The 26312-nt window shown below is 35.8% G+C and overlaps 1 protein-coding gene across 1 annotated transcript in view; it reads right to left on the bottom strand.

The window, feature by feature from the left end:
- LOC123534653 (HEAT repeat-containing protein 6-like) overlaps positions 1-22376 on the bottom strand; it is a 43843-nt gene extending 21467 nt beyond the window's left edge. Inside the window, exons 1-7 of the mRNA XM_053519002.1 lie at positions 22204-22376; positions 15808-15915; positions 14498-14638; positions 13564-13679; positions 10849-10963; positions 5027-5122; positions 1768-1909 (exon numbers count right to left, since the gene is read on the bottom strand). Coding sequence (XP_053374977.1) covers positions 1768-1909; positions 5027-5122; positions 10849-10963; positions 13564-13679; positions 14498-14638; positions 15808-15915; positions 22204-22374 — 889 coding nt within the window. The 5' untranslated portion in view covers positions 22375-22376. The remainder of the gene's footprint in view (positions 1-1767; positions 1910-5026; positions 5123-10848; positions 10964-13563; positions 13680-14497; positions 14639-15807; positions 15916-22203) is intronic.
- Between the last annotated feature and the right edge of the window lie 3936 nt (positions 22377-26312).

The following is a 26312-nucleotide window of genomic DNA, read 5'->3' as shown; positions in this document are numbered from 1 at the left end:
CGCCTTTACCACTGTGCTAATGTTCCCCCTGCAAGTCTGGTACCCGGTATCTGAGGACCTAGCCAGATCGCCTTTACCACTGTGCTAATGTTCCCCCTGCAAGTCTGGAACCCGGTATCTGAGGACCTAGCCAGATCGCCTTTACCACTGTGCTACTATTCCCCCTGCAAGTCTGGTACCCGGTATCTGAGGACCTAGCCAGATCGCCTTTACCACTGTGCTAATGTTCCCCCTGCAAGTCTGGTACCCGGTATCTGAGGACCTAGCCAGATCGCCTTTACCACTGTGCTACTATTCTACCTTTCATAATTTTCTCTTATTTCATGAAAAATACTAGACAGTCCGGTTGCTTTGTACTATATTTAATTTACCTGTGTACAAAAACAAGAGGGTCATGATGACACTGAATTGCTCACCTGAGTAATATGGGCCACATGTCTCAAATGGCAAACTGATGCTAAAATATTAGAAAGTAGGTCAGTAGGTCACATTCATGGTCACTGAAAGCCAGTTTTTAGATCGGTATGCAAAACTGTACATGTAATCCAAATTTCACGGCTGTATCTTAAAAAACAAGAAAGTAGGTCAGTAGGTCAAGGTCACAGTAAGGTGACCTGTAAACACTTGGGTACATCAGGAAAATATAATTAAACAGTCTAGGAAATATGATCTGATAATTTTTTAAGTATTTTTTCCTATATACCTCATATTAACAAGTGACCCCCAGGGCGGGCCTCATTTCACCCAGGGGCATAATTTGAACAATCCTATTAGAGGTCCACCAGGCAATGCTACATACCAAATATCAAAGGCCTAGACCTTGAACTTTCAGACAAGAAGATTTTTATTTTTTTCCCTATATAAGTCTATGTTAAACTTGGAACACCCGGGGCATGTCCTCTTTTTCACCCCAGGGTAATAATTTTAATAATTTTGGTAGAGGACCACAAGGCAATGCAACACATCAAATATCAAAACCCTAGGCCTTGCAGTTTAAGACAATAAGATTTTAAAAAATTTTTCTATATATACATGTATGTCTATGTAAAACTTGGGACCCCGGGGCGGGGCCTCATTTCAACCCAGGGGCACAATTTGAATAATCTTCATAGAGGACCACAAGGCAATGCTACATACAAAATATCAAAGGCCTAGGTTTTGTAGTTTCAAACAAGAAGATTTTTAGTTTTTTCCTATATAAGTCTATGTAAAACTTGAAGCCCCCCGGGGCAGGGCCTCTTTTCACCCCAGGGTAATAATTTGAACAATTTTTATGAGGACCACAAGGCAATGCTATATACCAAATATCAAAGGCCTAGGTCTTGTGGTTTTAGACAAGAAGATTTTTAAAGTTTTTTCCTGAACAAGTCTATGTAAAACTTGGGACCCCCGGTGTGGGGCCTCTTTTCATCCCAGGGGCATAATTTGAACAATCTTCATAGAAGACCATTAGATGATGTCACATGCCAAATATCAAGGCTCTATGCCTTGCAGTTTTGAACAAGGAGATTTTTAAAGTTTTTCCTTTCGATTGCCATGGCAACCAGAGTTCTGCATGGAATGAAATTCTTTGAACAATTTTGAAAGGGGACCACCCAAGGATCGTTCCTGTAAAGTTTGGTGTAATTCTGCCCAGTGGTTTTCAAGAAGAAGAGTTTTTTAGAAAATGTTTACGGGACACATGAGCAGTCACAAAAGCTCACCATGAGCCTTTGGCTCAGGTGAGCTAAAAAACAACATATCAGCTTAAAGTACTGCCACAAATACCTGAATCTTCTTGTTTCTCTGTTTTGTCAGGAGTTACAGACATTTTGCCAAGGACTGGGATATCTATCTTGATGAGCGGGGATGGGTACAAACTGTCTGGTATAATCAATGGCTGTGTATATAACCCATAAAACATGTACGCCTGAAACGACAGAATAAGAAATACTTTATCAAATGTTGAATAATATCTTAAATTATTTGTGATCCTGAATTGATATATGCCACTGGCTATGGATAAAAGCAAAGGAGAGGTTTCGTTGTTTTTAAAGTCAAGCTAGCATTCTTAAGTTAGCTTGCCTACTACAAGAAATAAGTTTTAACCGCCTCGATAGCCTAGTGGTAGAACGTCCGCTTCGAGTGCAGGAGGTTGTGGGTTCGATCCCCGGCCGCGTCATACCAAAGACGTGAAAAATGGTACCAGTAGCTCCCTTGCTTGGCGCTCAGCATTAAAAGGGAAACTAGCCTCTTCTCTCATACCCTCGTGGCGATGGATTCCATCAGGAATGAGGTGTCAAGAGTGATTAATGTAAGTTGTAGAACTTCCTTCACAATCGACCTAAAATAAATTATGTATAAACTAAGAAATAAGTTTAAAGATATATTCTCTATGCACAATATTCCTTTGCTTTCTCCTAATTTTCTGCCAAGAAAACAGTCTGACTGTGATACCTCTTACAAAAGGTGAATTATAACTTTTGTACAATTCTTGGATAAGATCTTCAAAGTATAGATAGATAGTTATATGCTGTAGATCTGAAAGTATTCACAAAGGTTTTATTTTTGATAACATTAAAAAAACAAGAGGGCCATGATGGCCCTATATCACTCACCTGAGTAGAGTTGTTTGCTTGAACAAATTTCTTAGCTAAAGCTTTAAAAACAAGAAAATTAGGAGAGTGGGTCAAGGTAAAGATTATGCAAGATTACTTCTGAAATCTGTAAAAAAGTATTACAGGTGGTCCAAATCCTTTTGCTGTAGCTTAGAAAACAAGAAAGTAGGTCAGCAGGTCACACTGATGATCACTTAAAGTCTGTTTAAATATTGGCATGCAAAAAATATACATGTCATCCAAATTTCAAAACTGTATCTTAAAAAACAAGAAAGTAGGTCAGTAGGTCACATTCAAGGTTACTGAAAATCAGTTTTAAGATCGGTGTGTAAAACTGTACATGTCATCCAAATTTCAAGGTTGTATCTTAAATAATAAGAAAGTAGGTCAGTAGGTCAAGGTTACAGTCAAGTGACCCCTAATTACTTGAGGTCATAAGGGAATTATAATAAAACAGTCTAGGAAATATGATCAGATAATTTTTGAAGTGTTTTTTCCTATATAACTCATATAAAAACTATGTGACCCTCGGGGCGCGGCCTCTTTTCACCCCAGGGGCATAATTTGAACAATCTTGTTAGAGAGCCTAGGCAATGCTACATACTGAATATCAAAAGCCTAGGCCTTGAACTTTCAGTCAAGAAGATCTTTAAAAGTTTTTTCCTACGTAAGTCTATGTAAAACTTGGGACCCCCAGGGCAGGGCCTCTTTTTACCCCAGAGGCATAATTTGAACAATCTTGGTAAAGGACCACTAGGCAATGCAACATACCAAAAATCAAAAGCCTAGGCCTTGCAGTTTCAGACAAGAAGATTTTTTTCCCCTATATAAGTCTACATTGTATGTAAAACATGGGACCTCCGGGGTGGGGCCTCTTTTCACCCCAGGGGCATAATTTGAACAATATTGGAAGAGAACCACAAGGCATTGCTACATACCAAACATCAAAGGCGTAGGTCTTGTGGTTTAGACAAGATTTTTAATTTATTTCCCTATTTACATGTAAGTATATGTTAAACTTGAGACCCATGAGGCAGGGCCTCTTTTCACCCCAGGGGGCATAATTTGAACAATTTTGGTAGGGAACCAAAAGGTAATGCTACATACCAAATATCAACGGCCTAGGTCTTTTGGTTTCAGACAAGAAGATTTTTAAAAAAAAATTCTATATAAGTCTATGTAAAACCTGGGACCCCCGGGACGGGGCCTCTTTTCACCCCAGGGGCATAATTTGAATACTCTTTATTGAGGACCATTAGATGATGTCACATGCCAAATATTGAGGCTCTATGCCTTGTGAATTTGGACAAGAAGATTTTCAAAGTTTTCCCTATGTAAGTCTATGTAAACCATGTGACTCCCAGGGTGGGGCCATATTTGGCCCTAGGGGAAAATTTGAATAATTTTGGTAGAACACCACTACATGATGCTGCATACCAAATATAAAAGCCCTATGACCTGTGGTTTTGGACAAGAATATTTTTAAAGTTTTTCCTTTTGGTTGCCATGGCAACCAGAGTTCTATATGGAATTGAATTCTTTGAACAATTTTTAAAGAAGACCATCCAAGGAACATCCCTGTGAAGTTTCATCAAAATTGGCCTGATGGTTTAGGGGGAGATGTTGTTTAAAGGGAAGTGTGGACAGACGGACGCCAGACCGTGAGCGATCACAATAGCTCACCCTGAGCCTTTGGCTCAGGTGAGCTAAAAAACAAGGCCAAATTCTTAATACCAGGAACAGCTGCTAACCACGAAAGCGCTAAACAAAGCCTACCGGTTAGTGAAATTGACCAAATCTACAGTAAAATCTCCAATGCAGGTGTCGCTTTAGTAATATAGAAGAGTGTACAGTATAATCTCTGTTAATGACAACTCAGAAAAGGAAATGCTTCTCTCTCAGACAATTAATCACTCTAAAGCAACAACCTCTGTACAACAAATATATTTAATCAGATGATCTGTAATCAGTACATCTTATTATTCAGCCATGGTCTTCCCTGACAGCTCACTTCGTTACTCAGCTTTGATGGCCCCTGAAAGCACACTTAATTACTCAGCAGCAATGGCCTCTAACAGCACAATTAATTAATAAACCATGATGATCCTTGACAGCTAACTTCACTACTCAGTCAACTGGAACCTGACAGTACACTTAAATTACTTGTGTACTATGGCCCCTGACAGTTCACTTAACTACCTGGCCACTATAGTCTGTGCGCACTTTCCTGCCCGGCCAGATGGTACCTGACAGCTCCATTAATTACTCTGCCACAACTGCCCCCGACAACTCAATTACTTGGCTATGATGACCCCTGACAGCACACTTACTCAGCCACCATGTACCGTGACAGCACTCTTAATTACACAGCTGCCATGGCCCCAGACAGTACACTTAATTACTTATGCACCATGTACACTGACACTTACCCGTATGGCTGCTAGAATAATACCAAGTTTGTTGAGCGGAACTGTTTTTGTCATCTGGATCATGTTCTGTATCCCTCGTAAACAGTTTATCTGGATCTGAAACATAGAATGCATCTACAGACCAGGGCTCCAGATAATTTTTTTGGCCTTTGAGTATTTACTCATCATAATTCTTGCGAATGAGTAAAATGGTAAAATCTGAAATTGACTAGGAGTATTTTTACTCCTGAAAATTTGTAAAGAGAAAAAAACAGAAATCAGTTTTATAACATATTTATTGGGTGTAACACCCATGAATTTGTTTGCAGTTCAGTTTCAATTCAGCATCCAAGTTTTTGCTTCTTTTTTCTCCATTGGCTTGCTTTGGCTTCACACTCACTGCCAATTCCAATAGATTATTCAATATACCTTTAACGATGTTTTTGGGAATAATTTTTTGTTGGTTTAAAGAATGCGTAGCACGTTTGTTTACTTCATACATTCTTTGAAAGAGACATGTTGTTGTTTACTCCACACCGGAAGTTGATATTTTAAATCGACACCGCTTTAAAATACACTACCTTACCATCACTATTAATTCCCAACAATTTGATTTACACAGGGATCACTTTTGGCAGATACTATTATGAGATTAATTCCCATTTGCCTTGAATCAATGAGATTTTTGACAAAATGAATGGGATTTTTTCTTTTTATAATGGGATTTTACATCGGCAGACAGCTTTTATTACACTGAAAAACAAACATCTGTTTATTTGTAAGAAGAATTATCTTGTAAATAAACAAAACATATCCTTTCAGAGACACCTTTTATAACTCTAAAATTCAGTGCCAGGAATTGCTGAATAGGTTGATGAAAGTTGTAACCAAGTCTTGGGTCCACATGCCTTATTCCCCTAATGAATTTACTTCAAAGCTGCTTTGTCAAAGTTGAAGTTCAGTTATGTTTTAATCTTTCTGGACATGATACACTCCCGTTAGGTCAAAACAATGTTAAAGTCAAACTTATTTATGACCCTACCCTCAACCATTTCTTATTGAAATTCGGGCGTTCAGCGTTTTTTATGAAGGGACTTCAGCGGAGGTTTCTCCACCATCTTGTTATTCTCATCGCTATTCGTCCGCGCGAATGGAGGCAGAAAGTTTGTCCTTCCAAATGCTTAAATTTCTGTTTCAGGTCAAAGGGAAGTAACAGTTTTCCCATAGACTTACATTGTAATGTTTTGGGTTATAGCCCTTTCCTAACATTTAAACTTTTGATGCCACCTACCCAGGGTGAAAGAACTATTCAAGGCCTAAAAGAAAACAGCCAGAAATATACATGTTGACCGTCATTTTTGTACACTTTTTTCACCCGCAAGTCAGTAACCCCCAGTCCGGCAGTGAATTTTTGTTTACATTTCATGAAAATACCAAATCACTAAAACAAGCAAAATACACTTCAAATATTTTTTCCTCCATTAATCATGGCTTAGAACTTCAATTTAAGAAATAAAACAGTTTTCAAACATATTCAACAGATATTTCACCAATGAGAGACCACTTTACATCTTAAATATTTGTCTCGAAATACCATATACTTTTTCAACCAATCAAAGGCCCTGTTAGTTATTTCCCTTTGACCTAAAGAGATACTTTTTTCTTTTTATATGAACAAAATATTGCTCAGAATGATAAAATAAACATTTACGAACTGAGATATGATTACCTTTTTACTCGGATACCCATATGCTGAAAATCGCTGACGAAATTTTGGTGGCGGGACCTGCCTGCATTCTGAGATATAGATAATATTTCACTTGAATCAAGAAATCCATAATATTTCAGTCACCGTACTCCTATTATTTTACCCATATGGTTCAAATGAGGAATGTGTACTAATAAATGTCCCGTCTAATTGCTTGCGTGTATATTTCATGAATACGCTGATATTTATGTCGACGTTGGGTCTATTTCTTACCCCACCCACCACCAAAATCGCGTGTTTTCATAGATTTTGCACCTTATGCGCCTATCAGACAACTTTAGGATGCAAGAGTGTAATCAAAACTGCACGAATATATAGCAACAAGTGGTACAGTCAAGAAAACTAATAAATTGAAATCTATATATACGTTAAACGGACCCCGGGGAGCAGTCAAAATAAGCACCTGACGTCCAGAAATTGTAGGACTTTGACTGCTGATGCTACATTCTACAGCCTGTATTAGAAAATATGACGTGCAGAACTTGTTAAAAGTGTAATGTCACTGTTAGATATTTACGTTTTACCAGACTGGCAAAAACAAATGACATAAATCTTCATGTAGTCCCGAAGATTAAGGATAAAAGTAGGAAAATTCTCAAATGAACACTATTTTTAATGCTTTTTTCAGTTTCTGTAAAAGAAAAAATGCATTACAGGGGAAGCACCATGATTTTTGCCAATGTGTTAACACAATCTAATGAAAAATGTCATTTAAGTTACTCAAAATAAACGGGACATCATAAAAATAGGCAAAAAATAAGTGTTTTGCTATTAAAGGGAGGTAATTCAGATTCGTATTATCATTTATTGTCAATCGCGATTGATAAATTGTTTCCCTTTATAGTAAAATATCGTTCATTCCGTATTTCTCACATAATTAGCGATGTGTTAACGCAATTACGTGACTATATTTCAATAAATCAGCAGTTATTTTAACTATAAAGCCCCCTATTTACCGTTCAAATAAACCTTTGAAAGAGATACTTTTTTCATTTTTCGAAAATAGTACAGAAAATAAAGTAAAATTGACACCAGCGACTGTTTCAAATACAGATTTGTCTAAATTTTATGCAAATTAACACAAAATGTATGAGAATGATCAAGATCAAGGTCCAGCTGTATCATTTCAGACATTCACTGGGCTTATACTTTTTTTATAAAAAAGAACGCTATCTTTATTCTTTTTGCCAAATAATATTCATTTCTCGGATTTCCGATTTACACAGAGCTATCTGGTTCCAGTTATTGTTTACTGTATTCACAATTGTGCATATATAAGCTTGAAATTCAGTCGAAATCATATAAATATGCATAGAACAGCATATACGCTGCAATATAGCTTTCTGAGGCAGAAAAGTACCTCTCCGTCACACCAGTACCAGTAGTAATACCATTTTTATGATAAATTTTCATGAAAAATCTATGTGAAGACACGTTTTATGTTTTAAAAGTTTTAAACCAGACACTATCATGCAAATAAAACACATTCATCGTGTATTTCTCTGTTTACAGCCACCCACATGGCATGGCAATATAGCAATTCAGGGTGCCCTTTAGGTCAAAGGGAAGTAACAGTTTTCCCATAGACTTACATTGTAATGTTTTGGGTTATAGCCCTTTCCTAACATTTAAACTTTTGATGCCACCTACCCAGGGTGAAAGAACTATTCAAGGCCTAAAAGAAAACAGCCAGAAATATACATGTTGACCGTCATTTTTGTACACTTTTTTCACCCGCAAGTCAGTAACCCCCAGTCCGGCAGTGAATTTTTGTTTACATTTCATGAAAATACCAAATCACTAAAACAAGCAAAATTTTCAAACAAAATACACTTCAAATATTTTTTCCTCCATTAATCATGGCTTAGAACTTCAATTTAAGAAATAAAACAGTTTTCAAACATATTCAACAGATATTTCACCAATGAGAGACCACTTTACATCTTAAATATTTGTCTCGAAATACCATATACTTTTTCAACCAATCAAAGGCCCTGTTAGTTATTTCCCTTTGACCTAAAATGGTATTTTGAAACATCGCGAAAACAGATTATTTTTGTCTGTTAGTCATAATCATCGGACGCTCTATGGAGATAAAAGCGAAATTCAAGCGCCTAAATGAACGTCACACGAAAATTAAGTAACGGAAAGACCCCATTTCAGCGAAAAGTTGCAATTTCGGCAAAAGATCTACGGCCACGCGGATGCGATTTTTAAGCGCATTTGAGCAAAATTTATGCGATTTTCGCCAAAATAATGCGAGAATATCACGGAATCGCGGCCAAAAGTGATCCCTGTTTACGCACGCATTGAGTGTATAATATAGTTTAACCTAGGTTTATAGAGTACCATTCAATGCCTGTGTACGTTCAATGTGGCAGAATGAATGCCGATCGTGCTCTGTTATGTAAAGCATCCAGACTATTCAGATTTTGTTTACGCTAGTGAAAAGTCATTGCATGCGTTTCTGTAATTTCATGTACGTTTTTATACGCTAAAAAATTAGCAGACATGCATATATGCATTATTTCAAAGCGTAATTTACGCTAATACGCATCTTATCTGGAGCCCTGTATAGACCTTATTGGGACAGGCTTAAAATTACTATTTTTGTGTTTGTTGGGTTTATAGTCGAACCAACACAATCAATGCGACATTAAAAGTAACAGTATTCTGCAGATACATACATAAGTAATTCCATATAACTGAAAATAAACATTTTCGTTATGGATTATATACAATGAATCAATATATATAATTGACACTTTACAGCTCAGAAAACAACAGAACTGTATGTACTTTTTTTCTAGGATTTTTCAAGGTAGATTATTGTCACATATTTAACTAACTACTGCACATATGAGAAAGACAGAAACTAGGATTATCACTAAAAGTGATTTACACCCTGTGATGCCACTAAATGCAGGGAAAGCAAAATGCTGGGTTCATGACCTCAGACTTTCAAGTGTGACTTTGAATTTAGACCCAGTAACATTGGTTGTGCACTCTGCATGTCGTCTTGACAAGGTTAAATACTGATGCGAGTAAAATCTTCCCCGAAGAGATATGGAGCAGACAAGATGTTAAGCTATATGACCTTTGACCTCCAAGTGTGACCTTGACTAAGGCTTAATGACCAAGGTTATGCACTCTGCATGTCTCCTGGATGAGGTTAACAACTGATAATTTTGTGAAACTCATTCTAGTGGTTTACAAGAGATGGAGTTGACACGAGTTCAAATTATTTGATTTTTGACCTCTAAGTGTGACCTTAATCTTGAACTTAGTGACCTAGATTTTCTTGAATAAGTTAACAACAGATGCCAGTTTAATGAAAATTTCAAGTGGGCTAGGAAGATATGGAGCAGACATAAATTTAAGCTATTTGACCTTTGACATCCAAGTGTTACCCTGACCGCCGACCAAATGAACTGGCTTGTTCACTCTGTCGTCCTTTTGATGACATTAACAACTGATGCTAGTTTTATGAAAATCTTTCAAGTGGTTTAGAAGATATGTTGTGGACATGAATTTAAGCTATTTGACCTTCCCTGCTGTTAAGAAAAGATAAAGAGGACAGGATGGATAGACAGAGAAATGGGCAGATGGACAAACATAGCCCCCATATACTTTGTAAAGCTCTGCAAAAACACATGTACGACATTCGTTAATCAATTAAAAAATGCCTGATGCTGAAATCCTGTTTAAACATTGTTGTAGTATACTGTGAACTTTGTGCAGCACTCATTTTTGCAGATCTTGTTGTTTAATAAACCACAAAACCAAATCCAAACAAGCAAAATTCCTTTTTATTAAAATACATCCTTAGGCTGAAACCCACAAATTCTTATCCCAACGAAAATCACCATTCTGTCCTAAACCATGAAAATTCATGCTTGCGAAATTAAATGATTTTATTGTACTAGGATACTTTGCAAATATTCATAATGTCAGTTGTACTTGTACAACAAATTCCATTTCCATAAATCAAATTTCGAGAGCATTTCACTTTTTCATTATCAAAAATTTTAAAGAAGTCACTTTCACTTCTATCAATCATATCTGAACCATTTACCTTACACTGTGAGGTAGCTTCTAGATTTGTTGTGGGCATCTTGTGTAACAGCATACAGAATATGTCGAAACATACATCCAAAAGCTCTGCTGACAGGTACCCAACACCAGATGGTCTGCAAAACAAAACATTTACTATTATCTCCAGGTGACATTTATCTTTTATATGCACGACTAGTGACTTATAATTGTATCTCGTCCTTCAACAGGGTTCAATAGACCTGCGATTTTCGCATCTCTGACATTATTTTGCAAATGACACTAATACGTGTAGTGTATTCAATACTGCAAATAACTGTGATGAAACTGCTGCACAGTCTGTTTTAGGTAATATGCATCATAGCAACACACAGGCACCTGCAAGTACATATTTACTTCCTGTTTCATATTGGATGTGTGATACCACTAAATAGTCTACTATCTAGCTGAAAGACAGAACAATCTATCACAAGAGCTGTCAGTGGACAGCGCGCTCGACTATTCTCAGTGCTTGATAGTATAATATAAGCAATGAGTAAAACTTTAACATTACAATAAGCATATTCTAAGTCGAAAAGGGGCCATAATTCAGTCAAAATGCTTGATAGAGTTGCCTCATCCATTTTACAGACTGGGGTCATGATGGTAAACAAGTATGCAAAGTATGAAAGCAATATCTCAATGGACTTTGCAAATATTTGGGGTGGTACGCAAACTTTAACATTTGTGCGACGCCCACGTGAACGCTCACGCCGACGCCGGGGCAAGTAAGATAGCTCCCCTATTCTTCGAATAGTCGAGCTAAAAATTAGTATCACAAAACATCTCCCTTTCTTCCAATGGGGGCATAAAAAGAAATACCATATGATGTCAGATGAACATGTAAGTTTAAATATAACATTCACTGGATCAAATCATTTGTCTTGCTAAGGAACTGAACTTCTGCATACAGATTCTGCAGCTTTTTGACAACTCAGTACCTCCTTACAAAATAATGGTTACTTAACTGTTATATAAATTTTCTAGAACTTACTTCCAAGTGAGACATTCCACATGAAGTTTTGGCCTAAAACTTACTTTCAAGTGAGGCATTCCACATAAAGTATTGGCCTACAACTTACTTTCAAGTGAGACATTCCACAGGGTATTGGCCTAAAACTTACTTCAGAGTGAGACATTCCACACAAGGTACTGGCCTAGAACTTACTTTCAAGTGAGACATTCCACAGAGTATTGGCCTAAAACTTACTTCAGAGTGAGACATTCCACACAAAGTATTGGCCTAGAACTTACTTTCAAGTGAGACATTCCACTTGGCCTAGAACTTACTTTCAAGTGAGACATTCCACAGAGTACTGGCCTAGAACTTACTTCCAAGTGATACATTCCACACATAGTATTGGCCTAGAACTTACTTCCAAGTGAGGCATTCCACAAAGTACTAGCCTAAAACTTACTTCCAAGTGATACATTCCACACATAGTCTTGGCCTAGAACTTACTTCCAAGTGAGACATTCCACAAAGTAATGGCCTAAAACATACTTCAGAGTGAGACATTCCACACAAAGTATTGGCCTAGAACTTACTTTCAAGTGAGGCATTCCACATAAAGTATTGGCCTACAACTTACTTTCAAGTGAGACATTCCACAGAGTACTGGCCTAAAACATACTTCAGAGTGAGACATTCCACACAAAGTATTGGCCTAGAACTTACTTTCAAGTGAGACATTCCACTTGGCCTAGAACTTACTTTCAAGTGAGACATTCCACAGAGTACTGGCCTAGAACTTACTTCCAAGTGATACATTCCACACATAGTATTGGCCTAGAACTTACTTCCAAGTGAGGCATTCCACAAAGTACTAGCCTAAAACTTACTTCCAAGTGATACATTCCACACATAGTCTTGGCCTAGAACTTACTTCCAAGTGAGACATTCCACAAAGTAATGGCCTAAAACATACTTCAGAGTGAGACATTCCACACAAAGTATTGGCCTAGAACTTACTTTCAAGTGAGACATTCCACTTGGCCTAGAACTTACTTTCAAGTGAGACATTCCACAGAGTACTGGCCTAGAACTTACTTCCAAGTGATACATTCCACACATAGTATTGGCCTAGAACTTACTTCCAAGTGAGGCATTCCACAAAGTACTAGCCTAAAACTTACTTCCAAGTGATACATTCCACACATAGTCTTGGCCTAGAACTTACTTCCAAGTGAGACATTCCACAAAGTAATGGCCTAAAACATACTTCAGAGTGAGACATTCCACACAAAGTATTGGCCTAGAACTTACTTTCAAGTGAGGCATTCCACATAAAGTATTGGCCTACAACTTACTTTCAAGTGAGACATTCCACAGAGTACTGGCCTAAAACATACTTCAGAGTGAGACATTCCACACAAAGTATTGGCCTAGAACTTACTTTCAAGTGAGACATTCCACATAAAGTATTGGCCTACAACTTACTTTCAAGTGAGACATTCCACAGAGTACTGGCCTAAAACATACTTCAGAGTGAGACATTCCACACAAAGTATTGGCCTAAAACTTACTTTCAAGTGAGGCATTCCACATAAAGTATTGGCCTACAACTTACTTTCAAGTGAGACATTCCACAGAGTACTGGCCTAAAACATACTTCAGAGTGAGACATTCCACACAAAGTATTGGCCTAGAACTTACTTTCAAGTGAGATATTTCACGGAGTATTGGCCTAAAACTTACTTCAGAGTGAGACATTCCACACATAGTACAGCTTCCTTGAGGGTGTCAGTATCCGTCACTTCATTGTTGATTAGCTGTACAAGTATGCCATGTTTCCCTAATAACCTGTCATGGAACTGAAAATAAAAATTCTTACTCAATAGAAGGCCTATTACATTGAAGAAGAGGTAAGCTGAATCACTGATGTAATGAATCTGTTCAACTTTTTTTTTTGTACTTAAATTTAAATTTTGGTATAGTATCACACAAACAATTGCAGTCATATGGCCACTTTTCCAGTTTTGTGACTGGGGCCTCTCCTGGCATTGCTACAGGCATGAGCAAGCCCAATGGTGAAATTATTGACTTTCAATAAACCAGCTAGATGGATTCTTCACATGAAGAATTCTAACTCACAAGTTTGGATTTTGGAGTCCGTAATTTGAGGTCAGCAACCTTAAACATTTGGCCACAGAGACCCATTCCAATATTTAAGAAGAACGCTTTAAAGTCCTGGTAGATTCTTATAGCACATACTTAGCAACTGACTAGTGCAGGAGAGGTTTCTTTAAATACCTAACAGACAACATCACTTAATATATAAGTAAATAAATACTCCCAAGATCTCCATAAATAGCTTTTTTACTCTTTCCTTACAATAACTATTCATTTGCTAGTATTAAGTAATTCCAAATTACTCACAAATACTGTAAAAGCAGAAATTTTCACGAGGGATTAATTTTCGCTATATTTGCTATATTCGCCAGTAGAATAATTCAAATTCAAGTAGGATACCATTTTTACAATTCTGCGAATATTAAACCTCATGAACATACTCAAAATTTCAAATTCGCAAAATTCTGACCCAGCGAAAATATGTGCTTTTACAGTATACTTCATCCATTAAAAAACACAAATGTGATGATATGCCCGCAGAGTCAAGTCTCAAGATTACCGTTTCAACTCTGTCAACATTTTCATACAGCACAGAAGCTAGGGCTCGTAGTATATCTGGTATAGCCCATCCTTGGCACCTCTCTACAGCTTTTATAAAGTAATCTGTTACTATCCTGATGCATTCATCTGTCAAATGTAACTGAAAGTATATCATATAACACAAAGCAATTTTTAAAACAGCTTTGTGATAAAAGAAATGTTCAGTTCATAAAGAAAACACCAGAAACAAATGGTCACATACACATCATCATTATATGACTAAACTGTTGGAAATAGATTAAACAGATTTCCCCTCCAAATCTTAGTTCTTAAGATAAAGTAATTTTATTTGGAATATAAAAGAACACATAAGTGTGGCAATTTTAGCTTTTTTTTTCAATTCTGGTCAGACTTTCGACAGCAAAACAGAAACAATGTCATGACAGCTAACTGAAGTAGGCCAAGTGTAAGTTTCATTCGGAAACTGAGTTTCATAATTATGTTCTGTAAAATCATTTAACCCTTTTCATGATGGACACAACTGATTCTGCCTTTGCGACCAGTGTAGATGATCATGATCAGCCCGCACATCCATGCAGTCTGATCAAGATCTGCACTGCTCGCCATTCAGTCTATACTACCAGATAAAAAAATGGACAAATTTTACCTAAGTAGCAGTATGTGTCTTTTACCATATAACAAGAGCTGGTATAACACAAAATGCCTCCCCACTTGATGCATTCAGTAACTGCACAAGGAACAGAAATTATTTGGTCACTGTGCACTGGACGTTTGACATACTGACCTCAATCAATAATTACTGGTCATTTACCAACCAGAAAAGTCCTCCATATGATAAATGTGATCAAATGTGATCTTAGACCAAAGCATTCTCTAGTTATTTGGCAAAAAGTTCTACTGTTCTGGGTCAATGTGACCTTGACCTACTGACCTCAAAATCCACAGCGGTTGTGATCAACCTCCCTATTAAGTTTTGTGATCTTAGGACCAAATGTTCTCAAGTTATCGTTTAACCTTTAAGGTTTAACGTTTCAGGTCACTGTGACCATGACCTTTGACCTACTGATCTCAAAATCAACAGGGGTCATCTGCTGGTCACGACCAACCTCCTTATCAACTTTTATGATCCTAGGTCTAAAAGTTCTTGAGTTATCATCTGGAAACCAATTAGTGTAGGAACCAACTGACATCAGCAAAACAAATTAAACAATATACCCCTCCTTCTTCAAAGGGGGACATTAAAATTATAGTATTTTTATGCAATTATTTATGTCTCTTAGAAGTTAGAACTTAATACTGTCTGTGTACCATCTGCTTCCTCTTCCAGTTGTTGGCAATTTGACAGAGTTTGACAACCAGTCTATCATCATGCAATGGTATTGTTGAACACAGCTTTGTCAGCAGATTATTCCCATCCTGAAAAAAAGACAAAGTATAAAATACCAGCATTTTACAGACATCATCTATAATGACTTTGCACACATGTCTAGTTGTCAAAATAATTCAATGTTTAGACTGTTTTATATTTGCAGTGTTTAAGCTTTGGGGGAATGGTGGCTGGGTCATTAAGGAGGGGAAAATTGCGTAGTTACCACTAAAATAGGAGGAAAATTGTGTCATGATATAATAAGCAGTGTTTTTCATAAATTTATGTTACAATAAAAAAGACAATGATTTAAAAACACATTGTCTCATGTTTTAAATGGTACAGTTTACTTTATAATGTACATTTAGAACAGCTTTTCTTGGTTGGGATATGTGAATGGGGCCGAATTTTGACCTCAAAAACAGCCTAAAAACACTGTTTGCAATAGATTGTGACCATTTCTAGATTTTAGACATATTTTACTATGAAAATCATTAAAATAACATTAAGTCATTATTTTATCAGAGTAGGGATTTTTCCAGAGCGGAATAGCAGGGCGCCGTGCCCTGCCCTTTTTTAGTGCCGCCCTTCTGCCCTAATTGCCGCCCTTTTGCCTGTCTTCAGCACCCTTTTACCCGTTCAGCACCGCCCTTTGAACTACCAGCCAATCATTTGTCAAAATAGCAGACGTCCCAAAAAATTGCCAGTCAATATAATATAATGCAGATATGACAATCGCAGACTACATACAGGTGCTGTGTATTTGCCCGAGGCGTGTATGTAGAGTAACGGATTAAAAGACGATGACCGACTGAAGCCTAACAAACAACAATTAGCGAGATCTGCAATCAACAGAATAAAAACGGAGAAAAAAACATAATTTAGAACAAAGTCTGCTGTTAATTATATGGCCAGTAATTATCGGTAATAAGCGTGACACCTCGTGTAAGTTTTGTTGTTCACCGTGAGTTTGATCTCGGTTGAAGATAATACTCGAACTTTAATTAGTGATTGTTTTGTATTTCTTTCATCAAAATAATATTAATTTATATGAAATTAAAATTGTTTAAGAAAAAAAAGAACAACGAAAAAAATAGACTTTTCCACGCATTCATGCTACATACTCTGTATTTGCTAAGACAGATCAGTGTAACAGACTACGAAAAAAAAAACTCGATCTTTTACGGATCGTGGCAATCTTAGATTTTAGCGTAGACGCAGTTAGCGCGGAGAGTAGTTTCCCTTTAACGAAATGGAGAAAATCGTAAGTAAACATTTTGAAGTTGGAAAATTGTCTATACCCGTGTAAATTACGCACTCAGGATTCAGGGGGTGGTCCTGGGGGTCAAAAATCTGCGCATTTTACACGAGTATCAACGGTATGTTCAGTTATATGATGAATGTATAATGACATTTATTGAAAAATGTATTATGATTTGTGCTAGAAGAAACTTGCAATGAAGCTGAAAAAAACATTATTCCTATTTGTTTATATAACAGGCTTATCATTAATAAATACATACTGTTTGTTTTATTATTGCATTAATTATTTTTGTCTTGCAAGTTTTTTTTATTAGAAATAAAATGTTAAGTTCTGCATAAAGATTTTATTGCACAACCTAATGTACAATGTACCAGTAGCAGGGATGTGCCGAATTATTTTCAAAAAACTAAAGAATTAATTAATTCCAATTACAGTGAGAAAATTGCTAATTAAATTAAATTAAATTACAAGCCTTTTTCAAAAAGTAATTAATTAATTACAATTATTTTGCCAAAATTAATTAATTATAATTAGTTATTTTATCTCTCCTTTGGAAGGATAAAATATTTGAGAGCTGATGAATTCATGATGTGCACTATGTGTAATACCACGACAGAATGACAAGTTTCAATATCAGTTTTTCTGTACATTCCTAATTATTAGGTTTAGTGACTAAAATGTATCGCACTTAAACGAACTGAGTAGGGATTAACACCTCTAACACCTGATTGTTGATACAACAATACCTGTTAGCTATTTACTGTCACTGTGAAAATTTCACACGCCCATTGATCAGTAAAAAAGCCAAAGTAATTAAAGGTAATTAGATTTAATTGACAATTACAACCCAAATCTAAGTCAGTAATTAATTAATTTCAATTACTTTAATTTAGTTTGTGCTTAATTATTCATTATTTTCAATTAGATCAAAATTTGTAGTTAATTATAATTAATTAAATTACAATTATAATTAGGCACATCCCTGACCAGTAGTAACTTACAAAATAGAAGAAGAAGAAGAATAGTTTATTTCACTAATTAAGGACTTGAGCCATTATGGTTCCTCATCCACAAATCTATTACAATCTAATACAAGGTCAAAAAAACATATATACATAATATCATATAAAGGTCTGAAGGTATAGTGTTATAAAGTATTGTATTGAGGATGAACAAAACTCAGTATCAAAATAATATTGTTGGCTACATCAATGCACATAGCATAATACATTTTCATAAAACATTTTTTGTAGAAGTACCAAAATATATAATACGTACTAAAATAAAACAGTAAAGATATTTCTATCTCATAATCACAAAATATTGTTAATAGTGGCAGATCGTATATTTATGGCATTTTTGATAAAGGCTGCTAAGTTATTTAAAGTTTTTCTATCTGTACAAAATAGACATTTATAACCAAAAACGATGGAAATCTACCTTTTGATTTTTGTAGACAAAGGTGTGCAACTCGCAAAATGCACCCTGCCCCTTTTTAGAGCTCTAGAAAAATCCCTACGGAGGTGAAGGCCCCTGGTTCGAATCCTGGCTACTCCCATTGCGGTGTGTCCTTGGGCAAGGCACTTTATCACGATTGCCTCAGTTGACACAGCTGTAAATGGGTACCAGCAAATTGCTGGGGGTAAGGTATAAATGGTTTTAACTGTTCTTAAAATAGGGTCGCTCAAAAGCTCTGCAGAGCTTATGTTAATTGTTTCACAAAGCAACGGTAAATAAAATTTACCTTTACCTTTACCTACAGAGTGCCCTTACCTTTCTACAGTTTATTACTTATCTAGAAATAATTATAGCTAAACATAATTATGTGCATTTGATTTGGTCTACTACTTCAAAAGATATTCCAGACAGAATTTGATATGGTAATAATTTAATTAGTAAGTGTTAATTAGTATCAGAAAGTAATAAGCCACTGGAGTAGACAAGTACAGGTCAGGTTTTAATGTATGCATGTGCGATATGATTGGTTGAAGAATGATGCATATGTGATGTGATTGGTTGAAGTATGAAGTGGGCGTGAATGAATATGTGGCAAAGTTTGGAGGGAAAATTGAAAGAAGAAGTCAGTTAGAAAGAATTGATATAAACTGTAATTATTGGAAAGTGATATATTATTTAGAATGGAATAAAAGAATATTAGAACTCTACCACTCGTTTAATAATAACTAATTTCCCTAAGAAAATAGAGCCCGGTTATAAGATCTTAACGTCAAAACTTCGAAGAACCAAAATAATGGAGGATGAATTACAGTATACAGTCATGTAAAGTTATTTGTTTTATGCTTTCCCATAATGCTGTGTTGACGTGGTAAATGTTAGTATAGTACATTGGTTTAAATCAGCAGAAAATTCCAAATTTTGGAAATTACTTTTACATAAATCAATGAGGAACTGAATCCAATTTTGATACATGTAAGTTTTATTTGTCATGAGATAATCGGCATTTAAACCTAAAGCATGTCAAGTGTCGGCAGTGGTAAAAATTTCATAGGAAATTTCCTCCACTACATGTATTTTGGAGTGTTTGATGTGAGATACTGCCCATATGAAAAAATTATCTCAATATTTCCTAAGATTTTGTCAAATTAGTTTGACTACCATGTCCAGTCATAATATATTAGCAAAGTCTGTCTGTATTAAACCTTAATATTCAAACATGTTTTTAAAATGCTAAAGAAATTCACCTTAAATGTTTAAACTCAGGATTATTCTATCTGGATCATCCAGTGGATGCAAATGTCTAGCAGTATGAAAGGATATAGGAAATAGGATACAGGGTTCTTGCCAGGCTATTATCGCATGTCGCGTGCAACATGCCTTCAGACTTTGAGTTGTATATTCGACATCCCTTATTTCCCCCGTCATCCCTTAATTGCCAAAGCGACATGTCATAAACGCATCCCAATAAACACTCTGATTAATCCGATAGTGTATTCGAAAGGCTGCCACCTGCTCACCCGATAGTTTTGGAAAAGCGATGTCAGTTAAGATAACCGATAAACCAATGACAGCTTCCTATGTGGAATGTGTGATATAAATTTCATCGTAGCTCCACCTTTAAATCCTTTGACAGGCAGTAAAAGATAAAATTTCAAAAATAAAGTAAACTTTGAGGATATTTTTGCTGCATTTTAATTACAACAATATTTTATGATAATCTGCAATACCTTTTTTATTCATTTTCTTTGTTAAAACTTAGAAAAAAGGATAATCTTAAACACTACCGCTATATAGCGTATGGCCGATACCCACCTCACCTTAAAACCGGGAACGGGCGTTGATTGGTGGCTAATACCTGAAAACGGGATTTATCCTATAATGTCGATATCGAGAGTATTTTCTATTAAAATAACATGCTTTGTTTTGCTTTTGTGTGCTGTATATGCTTTATATTTGTATGCTTTTTCTTACAGCTCTTTTAATTTGTTCATTTAATATATGTTATAGCAGTCGGTTATAAAAGCTCTTCTCGAGCTTATGTTTCCTGTTATGATGTCTTGCATTGTAAAATGTCACATTTAAGAAAAAAATGGTCATAAAATCGATCATTTTGCATTAAGCAGGCAAATTGTCTGGTGTTTCAAGGTTTCATAGGTAGTCTTCTTTGTAAAAGTTGGAAAAAAGTAAGAAAAATTATTTTTTGGAATTTTAGCTTTGAAATTGGGAAAAAAAACCCATACTATTTGCCACTGGGATTGGGCAGGGTTGGCGACTACCCGCCCAGGGTGGGTAAACCCGCCCGGGAAAACCCCCGGGTTGGGCAATACTCCTAAAAATGAATAGAGTTGGCAATACTGGGCAATAAGAAGTTTTTCTATTTATTTTTTACCAAAACAATTGAGTTTCTATGTTATAAAATGTGAGCTAATTCTTACATTAAGATTTACTTAATTTGAAACCATTGGTGAAGTGATAGGTTGCTGACAGAACAGTTTTATTGACAAAATTATCATTTATTTGCCCAACAAAATATTTTTTATGTAAAAGTAAACACCCTTCAACATTTATAGTAACAGATATTTGAATTTATAAATGACACAGTATTACTTTGTATATGTAATCTACACACTCCAACTGATCACATATTGAACCATCTCTCTAGGTCACAACTAGATTTTGCTTAACATAATGATAGACTAACAGTCTAGTTTTCTTTACCACAAAGCATTCTGTAACTGAACACAAGTTTTGTAGTCTTTTCAAATTTGAAAACCAAGTCTGTTTCTGAGTTTTGTCTGAATAATACCGCCTTTCTGTTGACGCAGAAGATGCCAGCATATCTAGAAGATTTTTGGCTACAGTACCCTACACAGTGGTCTAAGCCTTAAAGGCTGATCTAAAACCAAGACACTGCAATAAGTCTATGAGCATTCAGTCTCAGTTTTGGTACTAACCACAGTGCCACAGTCTTTACATTTTGCAATCTTTTTTTAATCATCCTCAGTAACATTAAAACAATTCCACACAGGGTAGGTTTCTTGGTAATAGGATAGAAATGACAATGTGATCTAAATTGGAAAAGTGATTTTCATGAGTAAAATGGCCAGATTTAAGTTGTTCACACTTCTAACTTTAATCCCCTAATCTTGTTTAATAATTGCTCAGTCATCATCATAATGTCTATTCAATAGATTTTTATAAATATTATACTTTATAGCATTAGGCATGCAGGTGTCACTGCTATCACTATATGGGTTGTAAGTCAAGTAAAGAATAAAGTGTTGAAATATGTATTGAAGTATGAACTGAAATATTATATTGCCCAGTATTGCCCACTAAAACCCGGGTTTTCCCAGTATTACCCACTGGGCTGGGCAATATGCTTAAAACCCGGGTTTTTGCCAACCCTGGATTGGGGTCCAATTTCGGCCCAAATTGGCCAGAAAAAAAAAACAATGGGCACAAATAACCACTATATTTACTGACTCTATGTGAAATAACATAATAGAAGGTGTCCTTCTACGTATATGAACAGATAAAGATACAGAATTAGAATTAATGATTGTGATTCCAGACGAGTAGTTTTGAGTACGAAAAGACGACGTTTTACACATACTTTTTCTCCAACGATAATCGTTGAATATTCCAGAGAATTTAACTCGTCCAGAAGTAAATTCAAGTCCGTTTTTGTTGATTCTTCATCTCTATACTTGAAATTTATCAATTTAGAATAGCAATAATGGAACTTTTCCCGGTCTGGGCACGCAAAGTTTGCGGGCACCGCCATGTTTGTTTGGATTTTTGGACTAGTTATTATTTTAATTAGAGTGTAAATTATTCTGAAAAGTTTCGCAAAAATTAATAAAAATATTATTCACAACAATAGTAGTTTTGTTTAAATAATGTAACGATTACTAACGATTATAGACTTATACTAAAACATTCGGATACCTTACTTTGAATCTCCAGTTGCTGAAACAACTTCTCCCTAAAACATTAATTTAGGTTCAATAACACTAAATTACGTGACACAGTGGTGTCACTCACCCGTAAATATTATTCGTTAAAGAGCTACAAAACATAGCTAGGCCCATTTCAGAGCCCATTTCAGAGAACAAATCCTTATCTCATTTTAAAGAATTATGATAAAACTGATATAAAATGAAGAGAAGAGTAGTGGTCATGTATCTACTAAGGGATATTTCTCTTGTAACGTTTGCTTACTGTCCCTCATTGATGTTGTTGGGGCGTTGAATTCTTCATATGAGGAAGCCATCCAGCTGACTTACGGAAGGTCGGTGGTTCTACCTAGGTTCCTGCTCGTGATGAAATATTGCATGGAGGGGCATCTGGGGTCTTATTCCAGCATCAAAGCTGGAAATACGCGAAATGACCAATATAATTGTGTCAATGTGACGTTTAACATAATTTGAAGTTTACCAAAAACATCAAAATTATGTAGTAGTGGGTTTTATTACAAAACATTTAATCTATAAAGAACAAATACAATCAGAATGAGTTTTTCATATTAAAAAAACCATGTAAAAACGAATCTCAAACTTGTACAATTGTTACATAGGTTCAACTTACCTTCATATGTGTAGTGAAGTTGGAAGTTACTCTAAAACTGCCACTTATAAAAGTCAGGCGCAAATCAATCAAATGGCTGTTCAACACCTACATTGTGGTCAATCAGAAGGTAAATTTATTTATTGAAACATTTGTTTTAAAGACAATAAAAGCATGGATTTCCTCAATATAAAGATAAGTAATGACAAGTAATGGAAAACTAATTGACCATTACTATCATTTTTTACAATAATGCATTGCATTACCATTACATGTAATTGGAAAATAGCTCCATTACCCATTACATGCCGTTACTGAAAAAATAATAATGCCCATTACCATTATCCATTACCCACTGCACCAATCCCTGATGACATGTGTTTCATGTAGTGGTCTTAGCTTATTCTCAAAGTACTGACTGAAATTTTAATGTCCTTTGCTAATATCTTTTACAGTTCACGCTGATCTTAGATTTGTCACTCGAGTTTAATACGTGTCAATATCTCTGTTTTCAAGAAGGCCGGTTTCGACATATATAACCTGCAGAATTTCAGTTCTACCCCTCAACGGAATACCCACTATGTATTCCATATACCTGTTTGTAATTTGGCGTAAATGCCCGGTACGTGACATATGTGTGCAACCACTGAAACGTCGGTGAATCGAGTTTTTAAAAGAAGGTTCTTCGTCTCTTCATATCGTTACATGAGTTATTTCATTATCAGTCAAGTTATCCGCTAGTTCATGTAAAAACGATGAATAGGCTTTGGTTGTGCGTCTGATGCGTTGGTCCAAAACATATTGGATGGTCTCCAGTGGCACGTTTCAACATTGACTGTCGGGGTGACGTGAAATTCAGCTAGAATATAAGTCTTATCTACATCAAGTATGCAACCAGATCTTTGCAGCAGAATCCCTGAATGTCAGTAATTTGCTGTCGCGTGTACAGTGTGACCAATAGGAAATGCATTACATTTACATGTTTGACGCTCTGTACGAATGCATGTTTTTTCGTCATTTCCTCTGAACTTGATCTGCGATATTATTTGAGTGTCCACCAGATTTTTATTTGACAGCATATAGTTAATGTGTCACAATTTGTTTTCATTTCTTTGCTTATCCATATCCCTAAGCTTCTCTCTTTCCATGTCCTTTGCTTGTCTGTTTTCAACATGACGTTGTAAGGTTTCACAAACTTGCTCTTTTGTTCTATAGTATTTTATGTACTTTAATTTTTCACTAAACCATGATAAGCATGACCGGGAAACATTCCAATGTACTCTAAAATTGTTCTATCTGATTCTACTCACTGTACCATATGGTTGACATATATAAAAGGTTCAACGTACATGCTTTGTTAAAGTTGTACGTGGGACAGGATTTTCACTAATTTATATGTTTAGTGTATATGGACCCTTGTAAATGTTCACAGTAGCATTTAAGTCGGTGATTTTGCGAAGTGGGCCTCGGGTAAAATCTAATTCAACTTCTGTGTCACTACTAACATCTGAAACATGTTCGTTAAAAACATCTGACAAATTGTCACCAATTAATACTATCCGAGTCGAAGTTTTCATGACTGGTATCATTTATATCAGAATTAGACACAATTTCATCGTTTTGTTGATAGATCCAGAGAAAAATCGTGTTCATTTTCCACAGAAGTGGTTATAGGGAACCATTCAAGTATTTTCTTCGTGTCTTTGTTTTTAAAGAGCATTTCTTTTTTCAAATGGGTACTTTTATGAATGACGGATTTCAGAAATGGTATAACACTCGCATAGACTCTTCCACGGTCTAAAAATTGTTGAAAAGGTACAATAGTACTAAATAGGTAATCAAGCAGCACTTGCGGGCTATAGTCGGATAACTGGGAAAAGAAAGAAGCATCCATTTTTTCCAAGTTAAAGTGGCATTTCATGTTTTATGTAAGCCAGGTCCTGTTTTTATTTCATTGTGGACCTAAACTTGACATTTTGGTAGCATTTTCAAGGAGATATTTTGCGTTTAAAGAAAAGTGAACAAACCTAATTACACGTACATGTTCCTCTATATGGCACCCTTGGCAAAAATCCCTCACATACAAAATTGAACGAGTACAAGGATCTGCAGCTCGATACGTATGTAACAACTATGGTCAAAGAAGCAGTGTCACCCAAATGCTTCAAGATCTCAAGCGGCAATCCCTTTGAACAATGCCGCATCAAAAATTCACTTATTGTATCTTTTAAAAATTAAGTATACTCTTATTGCCATTCTAACTCCTTTTTTTCCAAGAACAATTCGTTCCTAGAATGGTCTTTCCCTACACAGTCCAGCCCCAGTTTGATTCTATTCACTGAGGGGCTGGCAACTGTAACCTTCTAATTTATATCTATGTTTTTAATCTTAGCAATTGTAGTTCTTTTTAACTTTGCACCTAATGAGCTTGCTCATCTTTTAACAGTCTGTCACAGACAATTAAGCGCCTCCCAGTTGTAATCAGAATTCATAATTTTAACACGTCCAAAACTTTGCAGAATGATATTAATTTCACTTGGGTAATGATTACATTTAACTCGGACTTTATCGATCATAGACTCCCTGTGTAAAATCTCAAAATTTAAACTAAAATAAAGGTATTAAATCCATATAATATTTCAATGAAACTTTTAAGTTTTGTTGTTTGTAGCATCATCTGGAGCATGTGCAGTGAAAAATCTTAATTTGATGTCTAAAATAGTGTGATATTTATTTCTAAAGTCACTATATGTTCATTGTAAATATACTTCGTTATACCCAAGTGGAAACTGGCAGGTACTCGAAAATGCAGCTCTCTGATTGGTCAGTTAGAACCCCTGATGAACAGTGATGTCATGATAAAGTTATGAATTGATTGTTGGGCAGTACATAGTTGATGTAGATGTAGATGTTCATATCCACATTTTAGCTCTCAGTTTGGAAGATATCACATAGTGTTGACCTGTCAGACAAAAATCTCTCTTAGAAGATACATGACCCCTACTTTTCTTGGTTTCTTTTGTGGTTAAAAAATCAAATCAAAATTTAATTATTGTCGGAGATATTTTAACAAGTTAACATAAGCTATGTTATATAGCTTTTTACTTCCACTTTTTCTATTCTGTATGTCATTTAAGCACATAAGGCTAGCAATCC

This window comes from Mercenaria mercenaria, chromosome 12, assembly GCF_021730395.1.
Source record: "Mercenaria mercenaria strain notata chromosome 12, MADL_Memer_1, whole genome shotgun sequence".
Classification (NCBI taxonomy): domain Eukaryota; kingdom Metazoa; phylum Mollusca; class Bivalvia; order Venerida; family Veneridae; genus Mercenaria; species Mercenaria mercenaria.
Note: the sequence above shows the minus strand (reverse complement) of the source record. Positions and strands in the feature narration are given on the sequence as shown.